General features: G+C 36.7%; 1 protein-coding gene across 1 annotated transcript in view; it reads right to left on the reverse strand.

Moving 5' to 3' along the window:
* Positions 1-20,354, reverse strand: part of LOC129417651 (uncharacterized) — a 77,290-nt gene that overhangs the window by 54,311 nt on the left and 2,625 nt on the right. Inside the window, exons 2-3 of the mRNA XM_073869168.1 lie at positions 18,183-18,252; positions 12,362-12,490 (exon numbers count right to left, since the gene is read on the reverse strand). Of these exons, the coding sequence (XP_073725269.1) occupies positions 12,362-12,490; positions 18,183-18,252 (199 nt within the window). The remainder of the gene's footprint in view (positions 1-12,361; positions 12,491-18,182; positions 18,253-20,354) is intronic.

Consider the following 20,354-nt stretch of genomic DNA (forward strand, 5'->3'; position numbering starts at 1 on the left):
GGGTGATGAAAAGACTCACGGTTAAATTTTTATTTAGTTTATAATAAACAGGTTTTCGTCTAAAGAACCACACAGGTCCGCTGAACACCGACCCCGCTGTGAGACACGCAGTGGGGGTCGAGAAGCGCACAGAGGACGGAGAAACTCCGGTCATAAAACCTGCCAGAAACTGGACAGTCTAAAACAATAAACTTATTTTTGACAGCAATAAACATGACACCGCTCCACCTAAAATCTACAATCATACTTTTGTCAGAGCATACATGATAAGATTCGTTGTATAACAATATACATACATGGTTTTAAGAAGTCAATAATAAAAAACCCTGAAGATGGGATGAAAACGTCTTAAAACATTTAAAAGTTTATTAAGGTCAGATATAAGTGCGCGTCAGCGTAAGATCGCCGTCGGTGCGCGCATTCACATGTTTTAATCAGAGACTTGATTAAAGAAATCCCTAAATCTAAAATTAACCTTTACTTTTTGTCAGAGTGGCCATCATTACCTTTATTAAGTTTATTTTAAAACTGCAGATATGCCCATACACCCGGCGCGTGCACCGCGAGTTTTAATGCGCGTGAACATAGAGAGCGGGTGATGAAAAGACTCACGGTTAAATTTTTATTTAGTTTATAATAAACAGGTTTTCGTCTAAAGAACCACACAGGTCCGCTGAACACCGACACCGCTGTGAGACACGCAGTGGGGGTCGAGAAGCGCGCCCGGGAGAGGAGCGCACACAGGACGGAGAAACTCCGGTCATAAAACCTGCCAGAAACTGGACAGTCTAAAACAATAAACTTATTTTTGACAGCAATAAACATGACAGCATAGGCTTGACAAAACACACACACAGAAATGACAACGAGCTGATTGACACATCGTAAAACACGCACGGTCCGGATACTCGCTGTCTAAAGCCCTTGATATACGATTCTCAAACCTAGACAGATTGTACAGCTTTTGATTGATAGTCCCGCCCCCTGTCAAAGGGGTCATAAATCAATCAAATTTTGACATATGCAGGCCCGTTACAACTACTCTTATATGCAAAGTGATGAATCCTATTATACATGGTCGGTGTGTAACACTACTGACACACAAACCCAGAAATACCAAGAGCATAATAAAGTCCTGCACTGTATCCAAAAGGAAGAGAGGGAGGGGAGAGAGAGTGATAAAGGGAATGAGGGGGAAGGGGGAGGGGGACACAAAGCTGACTTCACTTGGAAGAGAAAACCAGCATTGTTCTCCAGCTCTTTACCGATGACGTCCTCTCAACTCAATCTGACTGTGAAAAATCGTTTACTAAAACAGCTGTGCTTCCTACAGGAGAGGGGCTCCAGCTAAAAGTGACCCCAGTGCCCCCCACCTTCCTCTGGGTTACCCTCCTGTCATTTTTTTACAACTTAAAGGGGCCATGGCACAAGACTTTTTTAAGATGTCAAATAAATCTATGGTGTCCCCAAAGCACATATGTAAAGTTTTAGCTTAAAATACCAAATAAATAATTTATTATAGCATGTTAAAATTGCCACTTTGTAGGTGTGTGCAAAAAATGTGCCGTTTTGGGTGTGTCCTTTAAAATCCAAATAAGCTGATGAAATTTAAACACTGATCACAATGATGGTGCAATTAAAACTCAATCGCGTTTTTGTCTGTACTAAATGGCAGTGCTGTGGTTGGATAGTGCAGATTAAAGGGTGGTATTATCATAAGGAGAGCCACATTTCAACGACCTATTTTTTCATGTGCTTGTAGAGAATGGTTTACCAAAACTAAGTTACTGGGTTGATCTTTTTCATATTTTCTAGGTTGATAGAAGCACTGGGGACCCAATCATAGCACTTAAACATGGAAAAAGTCAGATTTTCATGCCATGGCCCCTTTAATCCACAACAATATCACCACTTTGATGGCAGCTTTGGCAAAATCTAACGAAATGGTAAATGATGCTTTAAAGCGTAACTAAACCCCTGGTCAGAGCGTGACTCCCCCCACTGGTAATATTTGAAAAATGCAAGAAAAGTGGGCAGATCTCAGAGATAAAGGGGACGAACTAGTGTGTGATGAGATCATAACAAGGGCGTGGTGAGCTTGAATCTGCTTACGTCACGAGTTATTTTTTGGACCCAACATCCAATAGGAAAATTAAACTGCAGTAGCCACCGTTCAACCTGAAGAGGGCAGTACTCAGACGTTTTTACACCATATATTGTAGTATTGAAACACTTTATACCCAAAGGTCAAAAAACGTACTAAAATCAATGAACAGTAATAAACCATCATTCTTACAGATCATTAACTAAAAAAAGTTGGATTAGGGTTTAGTACTCTTTAAAGGAAAATATGAAGAGTTCAGATGCAAAGCCCTCTAAGTGCGTCTGACGTTTTTTTGGTAAAACAAATTCAGGCTTTTATGTTTAGATTCAGTAATTTCACTTTAAATGCGGGGTGCATGATCTCTGAAAGCCAATGTTGACATTTGAAATCACCTAAATATACATGCCCCTACCCCAATAGAATCTGGACCTTCTTTTGATAGACCCGCCCCACACATAAGCAACCCAGGCAAATGATATCGGTTAGTAGACACGCCCCTTACTGCTGATTGGCTACACGTGTTTTACAAAAATCATGCACCCCGCCTTTAATGGCAATAAAAAGGTTTTTAGTTGGAAGGGCTGTGACTGTGGCACTATTTGATAAACCTCCTTTAACCGGCTAAAAAAACCCTCTTGCACCGTGACATACATGTGCCATCGTTCACATTCATCCCATTCTTCTTCTTCTATACCCTTTAGAGGACTTTGTGGAAAAATCGGTGTGGCGTTTAACAGATTTTGCCAACAAGCCGGTATTTCTGAATGATATGCGGCCCGGATTAAGGCATTTGATTAACGTGTCATACGTGCCGAGAGCATTTGGTCAATATCTTTATCTTATTTTGGACGGAGGTTCCTGCTTTACTGTTCATGATGAGATGTCAATGGTCAGGGTTGTGTTTAGGGATATTTATTACATGCAAGAAATGTTGACTGGCATTATAAGTGCAAATAAATAAAAAAAAGCAAAAAGTGGTCAATATGATCTTTGTTTTAAAGGTGGTTAATAAAGCATCCAGTAACACAACACAACTTTATTTCACAACAGCTGGCTTCCATTGACGTTCTTTATCTATTCTGCTCCAAGGGCTGGTCCACCTCTCCACCTACCACCACCCTTCTGTTTTCTTTCTCATTTTTACCAGACATGACCATATACACACAGACATGTTCCTCCAGAGGAACCACCAATCTTTCAGCCACTACAGACCAAAGACACATGTTTCTTCCCATATGCACAGATAGAGGAGCATGACGGAGGCACGGCTGGTTCCGAATAGGGCCCCTGCACAGTAAGGAGAAGCTATAGTTGTATTCTTTGTTCCTCTGCTCTGTCCCTCTAATGTTATTCAGGGTTCCTGAAGCCCAGTTGGTAGAGTAACACACATACTGATACCTCAAATGCACTGTAAGTTACTTTGGATAAAATCATCTGCCAAATGCTTAAATGTAAATCTATTCCAGCAGGCACAGAGCAGGCCCTCACAGGAGATCAAATTAAGCAGCAACATATGAAACATCACAAGACTACAAAACCAATTAAACTAAATTACATGGAATAATTAAATCACATGCTGGTAGACAGAAGATGAACAGAACACTAAACAGAGAAAATCATTTTATTCCGTTTGTGATGTGGCCAAGTTTTCCACTTCAAATTACACGCTAACCAAAATTTCCAACTAAATTCTATGGTTCCTACATTAGAACTGTGTGAACTTGCCATTAGCTACCACCAGGACCAACCACACACATGTGTGTATACACATGCGTCCCTGTCTGTGAAATTCAGTCTCATAAGTTTATTAGGAGCATCAAAGTGAAATGAATTTACTCATTGTGTATGCTTACATATGTTGTACGTTTATCAATAATGCAATTATTTTCAATAATCTAATAATCCAATAAAAATACTATGTTTACAGGAGAGGACGTGTAATCTCAATATTTCCAAAATCTCATAATGAGAGTGCATGTAAACGTAGTCATTGATTTCATTTTAATTTCAATCTTTGACATGGCCCTATTTTAAAAGGGGACATTTCACACTTTTTAAGATGTCAAATAAATCTTTGCTGTCCCCAGAGTGTGTATGTGAAGTTTTAGCTCAAAATATCATGTAGATAATTTATTATAGCATGTTAAATTTGCCACTTTGTAGATGTGAGCAAAACGTGCCGTTTTTGGGTGTGTCCTTTTAAATGCAAACGAGCTGATCTCTGCACTAAATGGTAGTGCTGTGGTTGGATAGTGCAGATTAAGGGGCAGTATTATCCCCTTCTGACATCACAGGGGAGCCAAATTTCAATGACCTATTGTTTCACATGCTTGCAGAGATTGGTTTACCAAAATGAAGTTACTAGGTTGATCTTTTTCACATTTTCTAGGTTGATAGAAACACTGGGGACCCAATTATAGCACTTAAATATGGAAAAAGTCAGATGTAAAAATTTTTTTTTTCAATTTTAAATATTCACAGAATGTTTTTTTTTTTATCTAAGATGATTTTATGTAAACATCTGTAAATAATAAAAAAAATGACTTAAGCTGGGTTTCTCAGGCAGGCTCATGTGTATTTATGTATACGTACTGTACAGTATATACTGTATATGTGGGCTTTTCAGTTTCAGAAAGACTTCTTTCCCAAAGGACTCCCTAAAGGAAGTCAGTCTCTCACTCCCTGACCCAATTCGGCCATCGTCTGCCCAAGGAATGCGAGATTCAGGCCTCTGCTGTGAAGCTCTGACTTGGCAAATTTGAAAGACAGCAACTGAGAGAGCAGAAAGAAAAGTGTTGTGCAGATAAGGCCATATTTAGTGCGTGGGCCATCACAACGCAGTCTTTCATGACATGGAGACAAAGACAGATTCTAAGAGAAACACTAGGGTGTGTTTAAGAAAAAGACTAAATCACTTAAACCATCTATCAGACAGACAAAGATATAAAGTTCACTTAGTTAAACTTAATGCTGCTGACTGTGTGCAAGATGCATGCTTGTTACTGGCCTGCTGTTTGTGAAACCCTGTGTTGTTTGCAACAGCCAGCAAACCTTGTCCAATTGCACACTTAAATAAAGATAAACAACAAACGAGATAACCACAATTTCGTTACATACGTTACATTTCGTAACATACATATATTTTATATATATACATATACATACATACACATGTATGTATACATACATACATACACACACACACACACACACACACACACACACACACACACACACACACACACACACACACACACACACACACACACACACACACACACACACACACACACACACACACACACACACACACACACACACACACACACATATATATATATGAAGAGTTTCGTTGCAAAACGAGATAACCACCATTTTTTTCCCAGAAATCGCGTTTTTTGGTTGTGCATTCCAATTAATATCAATGCAACTGCAGTTGGTTTGTTTTGATTTAAACCTTCATAACTTAAAAAATACAGCTAAGTAGCACCGTAAAACAAAGTAATAACATGATAACATAATAATAAACATGTTTTGACAAAAATGTAAAAAAATGGATTTATCTCGTTTTGTATACACACACACACACACACACACACACACACACACACACACACACACACACACACACATAAATATATATATATATATTAGGGCTGTCAATAGATTAAAAAAATTAATCTAGATTAATCGCATGATTTCATGAGTTAACTGCGATTAATCGCAAATTAATCGCACATTTTTATCCATTCTAAATTTACCCTTATTTAACACTTTTCAGGTTTTTAATATTCTAATCATATATACATATATAAATGCTTTATGCAAATGTATGTTAACAACAGCCTGTTTACATTTTAACAGAATCACCAGCCATTGTTTTGTATATGAATTTTCTTTTCAGAAGATTTTTCTTTCTCCATTTTTGTTTGCTTTTATGCTGGCAAGCTGAGTCGGAATTAGCAAATTTAAAAAAAATAGTTGTTCATATTTTGACATTCTCTATTAAAACATAGAACAATGCATGATTTGTTGAAATATAACAAAATATGACAGAACTACACGTCTTTGAAGTTGAAAGAGTCAAATTACCACAAAAATTTCCACATCCATACATTATATTACCACATCAATACCTTAAAATCACAGGTAAAACTAATAGATTTAGCACACACAAAGCAAAAACATCATCAATGTATGTTCAACTTTTTTTCCTTTTGTTTGATTGACATTGAGACAGACTGCTTAAAATCTAAGTGATCTAATATAATGTTACACATCAGATAGTTTTACCCAACAGTTAACCAAACATTTACTTAAAACATAACAGATTATAGAGCCTACCTGCGTGAATTCTTATCAAAACAGATATTTGTAAAACTGTAATTTTGTGTAGATGTCTATATATCCGGGTCGCGCACTCGCGCGTCTGTGTGCACGCGCTTCAGATATCAGTCAGTCAGCGTGAGGGGATCGCTTTTGAGTCTTGTCGCTCTTAATAACTCTTTAACATTAATCAGGTACCTAACTTTATCTCTCTTAATGTCTCTTTTGACATCAAGCAAGTCCTGCAGTCTATTTTCTAAGTCATGCATAAAAGCGAAACCAAAATGAATTGAGACGCATTTTTGTATTAGATTAAGAATTAGGAGGACGGTAACGTTACACCTCTCAGACGTATAAATAAAGATCATATCAGATGTCCAACGAGCATTTAGAGCATTGGATTTGGTAGACGATTTGCTTAATGTTCTTATTTCTATGAAAACCTTTTACTCATTTAGAGAGAGTCACATTTGTCTGCGTCTCTGTTCATTCAACTATGGGCTGGACCAAGGGTCAAACATAAATTGCGCGTTGCGTTAATCTCCGTTAATAAAATTAGTGGCGTTAAAATGAATTTGCGTTAACGCGTTATTAACGCGTTAATTTTGACAGCCCTAATATATATACATATATATATATATATATATATATATATATATATATATACATATATACACTGTAAAAAATTCTGTAGAAATTACAGTATTATTGGGTATTACTGGCAACTAGCTGCCAGTAACTTACTGTAGATTTTACATTTATGTTGTTTAGTGACAACAGTTTGTTCAAAGTTAAATGAACATGAAACATTTTCAGTCTTTATCTTCTACAGTAAGTTACTGGCAACCAGCTGCAAAATTACAGCAAATTTTTTATAGTGTATATATATATATATATATATATATATATATATATATATATATATATATATATATATATATATATATATATATTTATACAACAGTTCTTTCTGGTTCTCGAATCTGATTGGCTAAGACCTATGCGATATTGTGCTGATAACAGCACTGTAGCCGCTTCACCTTTAGTATTATTCCGCCACCTAGTGAATGGAGGTCCTAAGCAGGCTCATCTCTGAATGGAAAAACACATACGCGCTGTTTGAATCACTCTCCGTGTATCTCATTAGTTTACTAGCTCATAAATCAGTCTGAATCCCCAATCTGAAGTTATTAGTCAAAGATCGGCGCTCTTGGATGTTACGTTACAGTTAATGGGAGAAATGTCTTGTCACATCGTGTGGATTATTAACACTTGGAAAGAGGAATATAAACACTCGTTTTTTTTCTGGAGCTATATTTCTTATCAGAACGCGAAAACACCGTGAAACAGCAGGTAAGCACCGCAGCTTTTAAATGTGGACATTGATCATTTACTTTATCGTGACCTGACTATTAAAACATGTTATGAGATATCGCCACTGGTATATTTATAAGCAGCATGCAAAAACATATCTCTGACACTTATAAAAAACAGTTTTATATAGTACTGACAAGAACAAAGTTTAATAATAATAATAATCGAGTGCTCGTATCACGTTAAGAATAAATGAGAACGCAATAGTAACGTTATACAAGTATAGTTTTATTAACTTTTACCCGGCGCCAAAACAATAACAACACAAAAGACACTAAATATGAATTAAAAAACAAGTAATAGTTTGATCATGACACCAAATACTGCTGATTTGATCTCATTTTGACGATCATAAACAAACAAGGCCAACATGAGAGCCGGGGTATCTCTGTCAGAAATGTAGCCCAGAGAGGGCGGTGGTCAGCGGGGCGAGTGAACACTGATGTCCGCTCATGCTTTGGTTCTCATTCGTACCGAATCTCACTAAGCAAACGTTCAAACAGGCGCTATCTTTACTAATCGACTGCAGATTTAAATATAATACATATACATTCTCGACTGAATTAATCTTAAAACTACACTTTGTGACCAAGAAACGGTAATATAAAGTAACGGCTTTTCCGTCCATTGAGTTGTTATGAGCTTCAAAGCAGCCGAAAGTTTTACCTGTCATTCTGGCCGCCCTCAAATCCGTGGCGGAAGAAGTAGTTCTCAAACAAAGAGGCTTTTAAAATAACTCCGTTGTTGTTTTCTAGTTTTCGTTTTTCAAACGTGTGCCGTCGAACTGTTGTATAAAAGCAATATCGCTCTCGGAGTCGTGTGATATAGCTCTATATCATCACGGCTGTGATTGCCTCCGGCACTCGGCCTGCGGCCTCGTGCCTCTGGCCTAATCACAGCCGTGATGATATAGAGCTATATCGCACTCCTACTCGAGCGATATTGCTTAAATATATATATATATATTAGAGCCCGACCGATATGCGTTTTTTCGGGCCGATGCCGATACAGATATTAGGGAGTAAAAAAAGACCGATAACGATATATCGGCCGATATTCTTTATGTGTACATTATAGTTCAGTATATACTACAGTATATTATACTAAAGTACTGTACATAGAATACACTATATACTTTAACATAATATACTATGAATAAATACAATGCAATGCAATGATCACTCACAAATGTGGTGATCCAACACTTATATTGATGTGACAAAGATATGTACTATAGGCAAGAAGTTAACAATAAACTTTATTATCCAAAATTAGTTGGATATCAGTGCACTAAACAGTAAACTTGACTTATTATAAATAACTTTAAAACACAAAGAGAACAAAATACATAAAACTTGCATCATTTGCAGTTTTGACGAGAATAACGTTATAAAGAGAAACTTATGAAGTCATTGATTAATATTAGCTTTACAGTAAGTTGTGTACTTCACAAATTAGTTAGCCACTTACCGTTACGAAGACAATGCTTGACGGAGCACATACTAATGTACACTATGTTTAATGTTGTGCACAACGTTTTTATAACACAAATCCAGGGTTCCGTGCAAACTTTAGACTTTAATAAAACTAATGCGTCTTCGCTCCGCCTCTTTTATTTAGCAAGGGTGTAGAGTTGCGCGAGCTTATTGAATCAATTGCTCTGAAATGAGCGTGTTAACTAACAACACAAGCAGCAGTAGTCTCATATAGTGTTATATAAGTGCACGGCTGCGCGTAGTTTAAACGTGTCATTTCTCCGTCTCGCGTCATTTCTCCCGCTTGCGTTTTAACTCGCAAGTCGACAAAGAGACGGATTAAAAACACCAAATGTAAGCGGGAATGTGTCTCTCTTGTCCATTTATAATCCAATCGACCAAAGCGCGTCTTAATACCAGGTGTAACAATGTTGTGAAGAAGACACTGCGTGACTGCTTCCATGCCACCTGAACTGAGAGACTGACTGACTGAACTGAAGTGAAGGGGGTGGGGGATTGGCTGGTGTCACTACAGTGAGTGATCTGGGTCGCCATTAGCAACCAGTATGGCGCACTCTGCTGGACAAACAAGTACTTACATCTTTCAAATGCATTTAATGTGTTCTGTAACAAACGTTCATATCGGCGCATATCTGCGGCTTATACGCCGATACAGATATATCTGCGACATGCTCATATCGGCCGATAAAATCGGCAAAACGATAAATCGGTCGGGCTCTAATATATATATATATATATATATGAAGAGTTTCGTTGCAAAACGAGATAACCACCATTTTTTTTCCAGAAATCGCGTTTTTTGGTTGTGCATTCCAATTAATATCAATGCAACTGCAGTTGGTTTGTTTTGATTTAAACCTTCATAACTTAAAAAATACAGCTAAGTAGCACCGTAAAACAAAGTGATAACATGATAACATAATAATAAACATGTTTTGACAAAAATGTAAAAAAATGGATTTATCTCGTTTTGTATACACACACACACACACACACACACACACACATATAAATATATATATATATATATATATATATATATATATATATATATATATATATATATATATATATATATATACATATATACACTGTAAAAAAATTCTGTAGAAATTACAGTATTATTGGGTATTACTGGCAACTAGCTGCCAGTAACTTACTGTAGATTTTACATTTATGTTGTTTAGTGACAACAGTTTGTTCAAAGTTAAATGAACATGAAACATTTTCAGTCTTTATCTTCTACAGTAAGTTACTGGCAACCAGCTGCAAAATTACAGCAAATTTTTTATAGTGTATATATATATATATATATATATATATATATATATATATATATATATATATATATATATATATATATATATATATATATATATATATATATGAAGAGTTTGGTTCCAAAACGCAATAAATCCATTTTGACAAATTTTGGTAAAAACGTGTTTTCTATACCAAGAAAGTGACAAGATGAAAACAACTATTTTCTGTTACAAACTTTCACATGGCATCTTTAGGTTATAAAAACATAAAAAATTCAAATCCATAAGTTGATTTTCAAAGATTTATTATAAAAACGGATAATTTTTTTCACAAAATGCAATAAATCCATGACAAGTTTTTATTCAAAATGCTATAAATCTATTGAATCAATAGCCTATATAAATGTGCATTCATTTTTGCCATGTTATATTCATTTAGTTGACTAGTTGTACACACTAATTAAAAATATAAACATTAATGTCATTAATCAAAACACTTACTTTGTCATATTAAGATCACTGTCATTGCGGTTACTTGACATCCTCGCTTAACGTCTTTCACAGAGATCAGCTGTAAAATGTTTTTGGTCCTGCTCGATTTTCGTTAACTTTGAGTAAAATTATGGAAAGTTTTTCATAAGATCCTCTGGGGTCGATGTGTTAGCATGAGCAGCTTGCTGTCGGGAGAACAAGCACCCGTCTCCCGAGTGCCTCTCAGGGAAAAAATATTAGATGCTGATGGCTTACGTTTCTTTCCCATCACAGAAAACCATCACAGGTTTAGCGATGCAATTAAAGTATTATTTTGTTTTGTTTGTTGATCACGAAGTACAAAGTAGATGAGGAAAACTAGGACTCCGTGGACTCAGCGCGTCCGCCATTGTTTGTTTACATTGCGTGACTGGTGGGCTGTAATATCAGAAATGGATTTATTGCGTTCTGTAAAAAAGGAGCAGTGGCGTTTATCGCATTTTGGGAAAAAAGGGAGAAAAGATGACAGAATAACACAGCGGATATTGGATTTTGCGTAAAATTAAGAATTTACTTTTAACTACTGACCTGATATAATTCTGATTTTGGCAGTAACTCATTTTTTTTCAAAAATGGCGTTTATCGCGTTTTGGAACCAAACTCTTCATATATATATATATATATAAAAGATCAAAACTACAAATGGCCATATCGCAGAATGCATAATGCAATGGTTTGCAATAACTGAATGTTTTCATTATTTTAAAGTTATGTATAGTAAAAGTTTAGGTTAATGAAGATAGCAGAGGGACTGAAATACAAATGCCAATGTTTGTGTGTGTATGAGTGCATGTGCATTCTGACGTGAAAGGTGATCAGAAAGAATGTAAAACATGTATGCTGGCTATTTTTTTACTATATCTTAGTTTAAATTGATAAATAATAAACAATTATCATATTGCATATTAAATATAACATTATTTGGAAAGTTATCACATATTGCACCCCCACCATTCACATACATAATACTTGGTCTTGTAAGATCAAAATAGTTGCCTTGAGTTAACTGTGAAAAGGACTTTGTAAACAAGTGAAAATAAACATTTACAGATTATGTAGGGAGGAGACTCTTCAAACATATGACGTAATATCTTCTAATTTGAAAAAGACTCTCATGAAAAAGTATTGTTTTGAAGGTCGAAGGTTTGTATTTTGATTACACTATGATCCCACAGTCCAGTGGTTATCATACATCAGCCTCCACCCAGAACACCAGCGTGCATCAACATGTACAGATACAATAAACAGGCGTGAGAGTGAGAGCCCACCTCTTCTTGCGATGCGAAGTTAGGGGCTGATGGATCCACGGACCAGTAACAGTAATCAAAGCCAAACTCCATCAGCCTCTCCCTGGAGTCAGCCAGACCCTCCACTCGCCCGTCCAAACGCCCCTCGAGCTGTATGGAACAAGAAATAAATGCTTATGTATATAAAAGTTTATGTGATTTAACGTCTAGTAAACCTTTTTAAGTTGGATCACTTACAAAAGAAATAGAGCACTTCTCCTCAGCAAGCCACACAATTAAAAACAACATTCATGAATTCTGCCCTTAAGTTTAATACTCAGTGTTATGAATTTAAAAAATCATTGATGCCAGTGATCATGTTTTCTGCTGGAATGACCGAAGTTGTCTTTAAAATTTACATTACACTAATGGTACGTACACACCACACGCAGGGCATCGCGTTACTCGCTCTAGATTACTCACGGGATTTAATTTTGTGTCATGCAAATTTTTCACTTGAATGTTTTTATCTTGGATGAAGAAGCGTTTGAGGCGAATAGCGCGTTTTCGCGGCAAACACGTCGCCCATATCACGTCATTCGCATCGCTCCACGGGAGGAAACGTCTGATTGCGTTTTTGCATTGACTTTGTATGTGATCTACTCGCGCAAATCGTTGAACTCAAATCTGGTGTGAACCCACAGTAATGGGGGGGTAATAATTTTTGCTTGATTACATACAAAGCCAATACAAAGACACACAAATAGACGTGAAAGACACACAAATTGGACTACGGGATTTACGTAAATGTGCCAGATTCGCCTCAAGTTAAAAGTTTCAACTTAAGTGGGAAATTCGCATTGTCGCTCAGGCCAATCAGCAAAGAGCTTATTGACACGTCCAGAATGACACGTTTAGTTGTATCCGAAAAAAAAAAAATTTATTTGTGCAAGTGACACGATAAACAAGTAATCCCACAAGTAATCTACAGCTATTATCGCAATGCAAATATTTGCTCTGCTTTTAGTGTACACACACGAAGTATATAGGCTCTATCATACACCCGGCGCAATGCAGCGCAATGCGCAACGCAAGTGTCTTTTGCTAATTTCAACCCTGCGCAATTTTCATTTTCACATTTAGCGCCACATTGTTTAAATAGCAAATGCATTTGCGCCCACTTTTGCGCCCATGTGCGTTCTGGTCTGAAAACGAGGTGTGTTCAGGCACATTGTTGCCGCGTTGCTATTTTGAGGCAACTAAAATAGACTAAGCCATTGACCAACAAAAACCTGGTCTAAAGTCTAAAGTCAATGGCGCAATATGTTTTTTGTTATTTAAAGAGCGCAGTAAATGATGCGCCTATAAACGGAATGACAACGCGGGTTTGCTTATCACATACATGAATGCGCAGCAGCACAAAATGCTATTAAATATGAAAGATTAAAGGATTGAAATGTAAAAGATTATTATTGAGTCTCTTGGACATAAATGAGGACCGATTATGAGACGTTAGAAGGCGCAAAGGGCAGCTTCACCTGTAGCCTGGTAAGTAAATAAATGCTTTGCTTTAAACAAATGCATCTATTTTTAAATGTTTTTAAATGCTACCTTAAGGATTTATTGTATATGATGACACTGTACCTGTGGATATGCTGAGATGAGAAACATTTTAAGTAATACTTTGTAAAAATCCCATGGCGCTGTTCTAGTGCTGAAACGCTTCGGCTCTCTCCGCGTTAGTAAATTCTTTATCTCTTGTTTGTATTTTTAGAGTCCAAACCTTTTCTTGCATATTTGCAAATTATTTTATGAGATTACAATGATTATGTAGGATATCAATACATTTACAGCAATTAAAAGCCTGCTATTTGTACTTCTATGACTGAAAGAAAACGTCTTTTAAAAGTTTTAATAAAAAAATAAACATTTCAATAAAAATGAAAACAACACTTTTTTTATTATTCTTAAACTGGGGGTCTTCTTCCTCCACTTAGTTTTTCAGTTTACAAAGTCCATCATCTAAATAGGGATTACTATAGACATAAGGGGATAGGGATGAGAGATAAGAGAGATAAGACTCGCATTGGTTTATTGCACGTTACGCCCAAAACACACCCATTACTCATTAGGGAAATAGGAACAACCCTTTCAGACCATGCGCTCGGCACACAAACCATTTTTCCCATTGTTAAATTAGCAAAAGTGGCATCGGACACGTCCATTTAGACTGTGCGCCGTGCGCTTTAGACAATGCGCTTAGATCGTTAAAATAGGGCCCTATGTGTGTTATTCCAATAATGCCTTCTATTAGACAATATAATAGGTGATAAACATTTATTATGATACTTTCCCAGACACTGATTAAACATCCCCACAGACTACACTCAACTAAGAAATCTGTTTTTCTATTGAAAATCTATTTAGTCTAAATGACTTTTACTAACAACATTTAATCTGCTACATGGAGACCAGCCATTTACGTCCTCAGTTTTTCCACTAATAATGTTACAGTACAACACACTGATGCCAAGAACCAGAACTGTGTGCCTCTAGCCTACGTCTGCAATACTCTGAAGTGCACTCAAAAGCAACAATTAGGAGCTTGTTACGCTGAGACAAATGACTTTGAGCATCCAAGCATGACTAAATTGTCAGCAAGTTATTGCCCAGATCTCAGGACATGCATAAAAAAACATAATTCTCAGCTTTTTATCTGCCCCGTTAAACATCATGGCACAGCGTGTGCAAGACGGCGGCACTTGCTGTGTGCAGAAACATGCCCGGGCATCGCCAATCTGTCAATGTTAGACTCAGGGCTTTGATGTGCAATTATTCACACACTCCCACAGCTGATTTACTGACCTCACTGTACAGTCCACCGCATTACTAATGACCCTTAACACTGTACTCAGCACTATGGCTCGGTTCCAATAGGCACACTTCTACATATAAGTACTTTGTAAGAGCTTCGTTAACTCTAGGATCCATTTCCCCAAAGCATTCCAACCTAAATACACAGCACATCATAATTATGCATAATTTAGTTTTTAGACCACTCACCCATATCTTCAATGTGAGTCAAAAAATATAAAATGTTTGATTAACTATGGACATTTCAACCCGCTCAAGGCATTTTGTGTTAAATATTTGATTTGTTTGTGTTCATTGACACGATTTTCCTTTTTTTGTGTGTGTGTTTTTTTGAGCATGAATGTCTTTTTCATGTCAATCAGCAAACATTTCTATGTATTGTTTTTCGTGTAATTTTAGGTATAGGTTTCTTAATTTTATTTACATTTTTTTCACCATTGTCGTTTGGGGTTAGATTTGGGTTTAGGTTAGGATTTCATTTTATATATTGGTTTAAAAAATTTTTCTTCCGATTTTAAACTATTGTCACTTGGGGTTGATGTTATGATGTCTGAAATGCAACAGAAAGTCGTTCTAACCCCAACCTCAAGCAACAATGGTAAAAAAGTAATATAAAAGTGAGAAACCAATACATAAAATTACACAAAAAATTTGTGCTTGAAAAAACAATATACAGAAATTTGTGCTGAGTGATACGGAAAAAAGAGGAAACTCAGGTCCATGAACACGAATAAATAAATCAAATATTTTGTGACTATAACACAAAATGTCTTGAGATTGGGTTAGACATTTTCCACTACAATCTGATAACCAGGTGTCAAATTCATTTATTTTCTTTAAGGTGCTATAAAAACAACTCATTCCTTTTTACTAGAGGTGTGACGAGACACTTAATTCATGAGACGAGACACGAGATTGGGTTCACGAGAAAGAGGCGAGATTTTTTCACTTTTTAAGAAATCCTCAATGATAAACAAATTTACACAAATTTGACGCTGGGAGAATGAAAGGGACATGTTTTTAAATTGACCTAATTAAATCTGTTAATGTATCTTTCGCGCTCTATGGCGGGCAGAGTGGACATATAATTACTCGACATGTTTACTCAGAGTGATTTCTTAAGTTATTTATGCCCTGGCTGTGTACGAACGTTGCTTTGTTCTGCTATTTATAGACGATTTCATCGGACACATGTGTTGCCGCGGTTAAATTAAAGCGTAGCTAAACCCCCGGTCAGAGCCTGACTCCACCCACTGACAATATTTCAAAAATGCAAGAAAAGTGAGCAGATCCCAACGGGGATAGAGGAGACAAACTAAGCTCGTACCAAGTGTGTGGTGAGATCGTAACAAGGGCGTGGTGAGCTTGAACCTGCTTACGAGGTATTTTTGGACCCAACATCCAATAGGAAAATTCAACTGCAGTAGCCACCGTTCAACCTGAAGAGAGCAGCACTCAGACGTTTTTACACCATATATTGTAGTATTGAAACACTTCTAAATGTCAAAAAAGTAACTAAAATCAATGAACAGCACTAATAAAGCCCCATTCTTACAGATCATTAAATAAAAAAGTTGGTTTAGGGTTTAGTTACGCTTTAACTAATGTCAGCTGGCATGTTGCTCACGCCCGATTCTCTGGTGTCAAACACAACAATGCGGTCCAATTATTGAGTAGCCTACTTATCTTCTAATACAAGACATGTGTGAGGCATAGAGCAGATACTGTAAGCTTAAAGACAAAGTGTGAATTCTTTAAAAATTCATTTAATCTGTCTGCCACGGTTTGTGAGTGCATTCTTTCCCTTAAAATGTATCCTAATGTCTTTAAATAACTTCTCTTGAAGGACTCAAGTTTTTTTTTCAAAGCACAGCAGATGACCAGATGTGGCTTTTCATACTTCATTCATCAAGTGCAGAATTTAAGGACGTATTTCCTGCTCCAGGTACATTTTATTCATATCTATGGGAATTATAAGCAAACGTGTAGTATTTCTCAGAAATTTAAATGACAGATTTATAAACATTTGGTTAAAAAAAGCTATTTTAGACTTTTTTTTACCACACAGCTTTTTCTCTTTGGATCTGTTCTTTAATTAAAGCAAAAAACAATGGACAACTTTTTGGCAACTACATACAATTACTCCAGTAATTATTCCAGAAGTGATTTAACAGTTATGTTCGTTTATAATTTTGGTCATTCCTGATGTGAACATCTTATCTCAATCCAGTCTGACAGCAACAAAACAGATGATGGGAAAGTTTTTAGAAATAGCAGATCTATGTCATAGAGGATGGCTGAACTTCTCCAGACTGCATTCGCTGATAGATTTGTGCTTGTCTCATTTCAGTCTGTAGTTTCTGGTTGAATTTTAATAAAAAGACTGAGAGATAATTATATATGATCACTATTCCATTGTTAAAACAACAAATCTAATGGTGGCATGGTGGCCTAAGACTTTTTGCACAGGATTGAATATTCATCCAAAACAAAACCTGATGGGTGAATTGTGAAGCATTCACTCAGTCAGAAAAATGACGTTTACTTACAAACAGGTTATTTGATCTTGCATTTATGTTTGTTTTAAGTGTTTGTGTTTCCATATTCAAAAGGAATGCTTTAATGAAGTGCTGCAGCTCTAATATGTTTATCCAGTTCATACCCGCATAAATAAACAACTGAGTAATCTAGCGGGAAGAGATAATCCTCACTATAAACTTCCTGTCACTGAGATGATCTGCGATTGGCCATTCTATTTACCAAACCACTCCACTTATAACACCAATCGTCATAAACTGCTGTGTTTCCAGTGTGTTTAATAAAAGCAGGTACTTTCTGACACCATCATTTTTTTACTTGGTGATTTCGCAAAATCTTCCACATAAACAGTATAACTTCTTTGTACATTATTACTTTACACAGAAATTCATTACAATCATGTTTCATAAGTGGGGCCCTATGATTCTTTATTTACTGTAGATTAACTTACCTTCATATTTCGGACTCTTACCACTTTGTCCTCCACCTGTACAGCTAACCGTCCTCCATCTAGAGTCTCCCTGCAGAACAGGGACAGAAAACGATTGATACAATATTAAACAGAGCACTTCTAAGTAAACATTTGCAAGCATGTTAACATTCTTGTTATGAAACAGTGCCTCATTAAAGACGATGACAGTTTTCCTTTACAGGCCAAAGGGTCATTCAGTATTCAGTTTAAGGTAAAAATGTGTAGAATTTGGTGCAGAAAAGCAATCTACTTACTCTGGTTTGCAACAGACGGTATGTGTACTGTGCATATTTTGAGTATCTCATCAACATTTGGGTCTGACATTTCCAGTGCAAATTTCCTCAAGTGATCTAACATTAATATCAGAAACGATTTTAAGTATTGTCTTTTTAACTAATTATTAGACAGCCAAATATTAAGATCACAATTAATAAGGCATCAGGTTAATTCAGGATGCATTTTAGCACTTCCGGTTCCATCGTCAATGGGTTTTGTGAATAGGATTTTGGTTAAACTCCTTAAATAAGATCTTGGGTTAAGACCAAGGAGCAGCCTTCCGATGTCTCTGATGAAGCCAAAACGGAAGTGATTTAAACTGCAATTCATCGACTGGCCGCTAGAGGCTGGCTCCAAAAGGGAGTCAATCCCCATAGACCTCCATGTTAAAATGGCCAACTTTACAGTAGAAAATAATATGTTAACAGCCTGGTACAAAAAGTGTTTTTGGTCTGTATAGCTAATTTTGCCCTTCATCACAACTGTGAGGGGGGTGAACTTTTTTGTAACTGATTTATTTAAAATATATTAAGCTTTATGCTGCGTTTACACCAGCCGCGGTATAGGCGGCAAAAACGCGCTATTTGCGCATAGTTGGACGCTTACTGTGGGTTTACACCAGATGCAAGTTTAACGATTTGTGTGAGTAAATTATATACAAAGTCAATGCAAAGACGTGATCAGATGCGTCCTCGCGTGGGGCGATGCCGTGAAAACACGCGCTATTCACCTCAAACGCGTCTTTGCCCAAATATTCAACTAGAGCGAAAAATTTGCATGACACGAAGTTAAATCCTGCGAGTAATCTAGAGCGAGCAACGCGATGCGATTGCACGCTTCGCGTTTGGTGTAAATCCACAGTTAAACAGTTGAGTTCACTCGCTTCATTCTCGTGTGAAAGCCGTGTGTGAAATTCTAGTCATTCGAGAAATTCACGCGTAAATTAGTGTCATAGGAGGGGCTTCTGCGACTCCGCTGAAACTCAGCCACTCTGCTCGCTTCCTGTAATCACGTCACTACTGCAGCAAGGTCCTGATTGGTTAACGCGGCGCAGAAATCCGTCTACGTTCAAGATGGCGACGGCAGGCACCGCCTAGTTTAAGCTTCAAAAACGATCTTCAGAAACCATGTCCATCTTTTTTACAGTCTATAATTAACAATAGTTCCAAGATATTTATTCTATGACATAAAACACACCAGAAATAGTCCACTCTTGATTTTTTAAAGCTTTAAAGTGTCTTTTAAAGGGAGGTTAATACATGAAACTACAGATTTTTTCTGGGACTTTAAACGTCATATCACATGACGATTTTAAAAACGCAAAATAGGCACAATTTTCAACAAAAATTCATCCACAGAGTATTTCCTTATAAGGAAACATGTTTTTAAATGTGTTAAATAAAGTTTGAAAGAGCTGTCAGAAGCTTAGTGGTGATGACGTTAATGTCGAGAGACTGTGGTGTAGTTGTTTGCTTGTAGCCTATAAAGGCAGGGCTCTCAATGGCCCGCGGGGTGGGAGTTTGACACCACTGGTTCGCTTTTTATTTTTAACGCATTTAGACCTCAAAATTTATAAAAGCTGTATTCATCTGTGAAGATTATCTTGTTGCCTATGGGGAAAATGAATGGGCTTTTTGGGTAAGGAACCAGTGTCCTGCTAACTCCCGCTAACTAACTAAAATACGTCATCCCTGCGGCACTTTATAACACCACCTATGGTTCTACATTGGTGCTATATATATATCAAGTGGTTCCTCTATGATTTTGAGTCAATGAACCACTTTTAGTGCTATCTAACATCATTTTTTAGCGTGTGCACTGCTTTTTATTCTTAGCATACAGTTTGATTTTTGCACATCAGATTTTTTATATTAT

The sequence above is a fragment of the Misgurnus anguillicaudatus genome, chromosome 7 (genome assembly GCF_027580225.2).
Source record: "Misgurnus anguillicaudatus chromosome 7, ASM2758022v2, whole genome shotgun sequence".
NCBI lineage: Eukaryota > Metazoa > Chordata > Actinopteri > Cypriniformes > Cobitidae > Misgurnus > Misgurnus anguillicaudatus.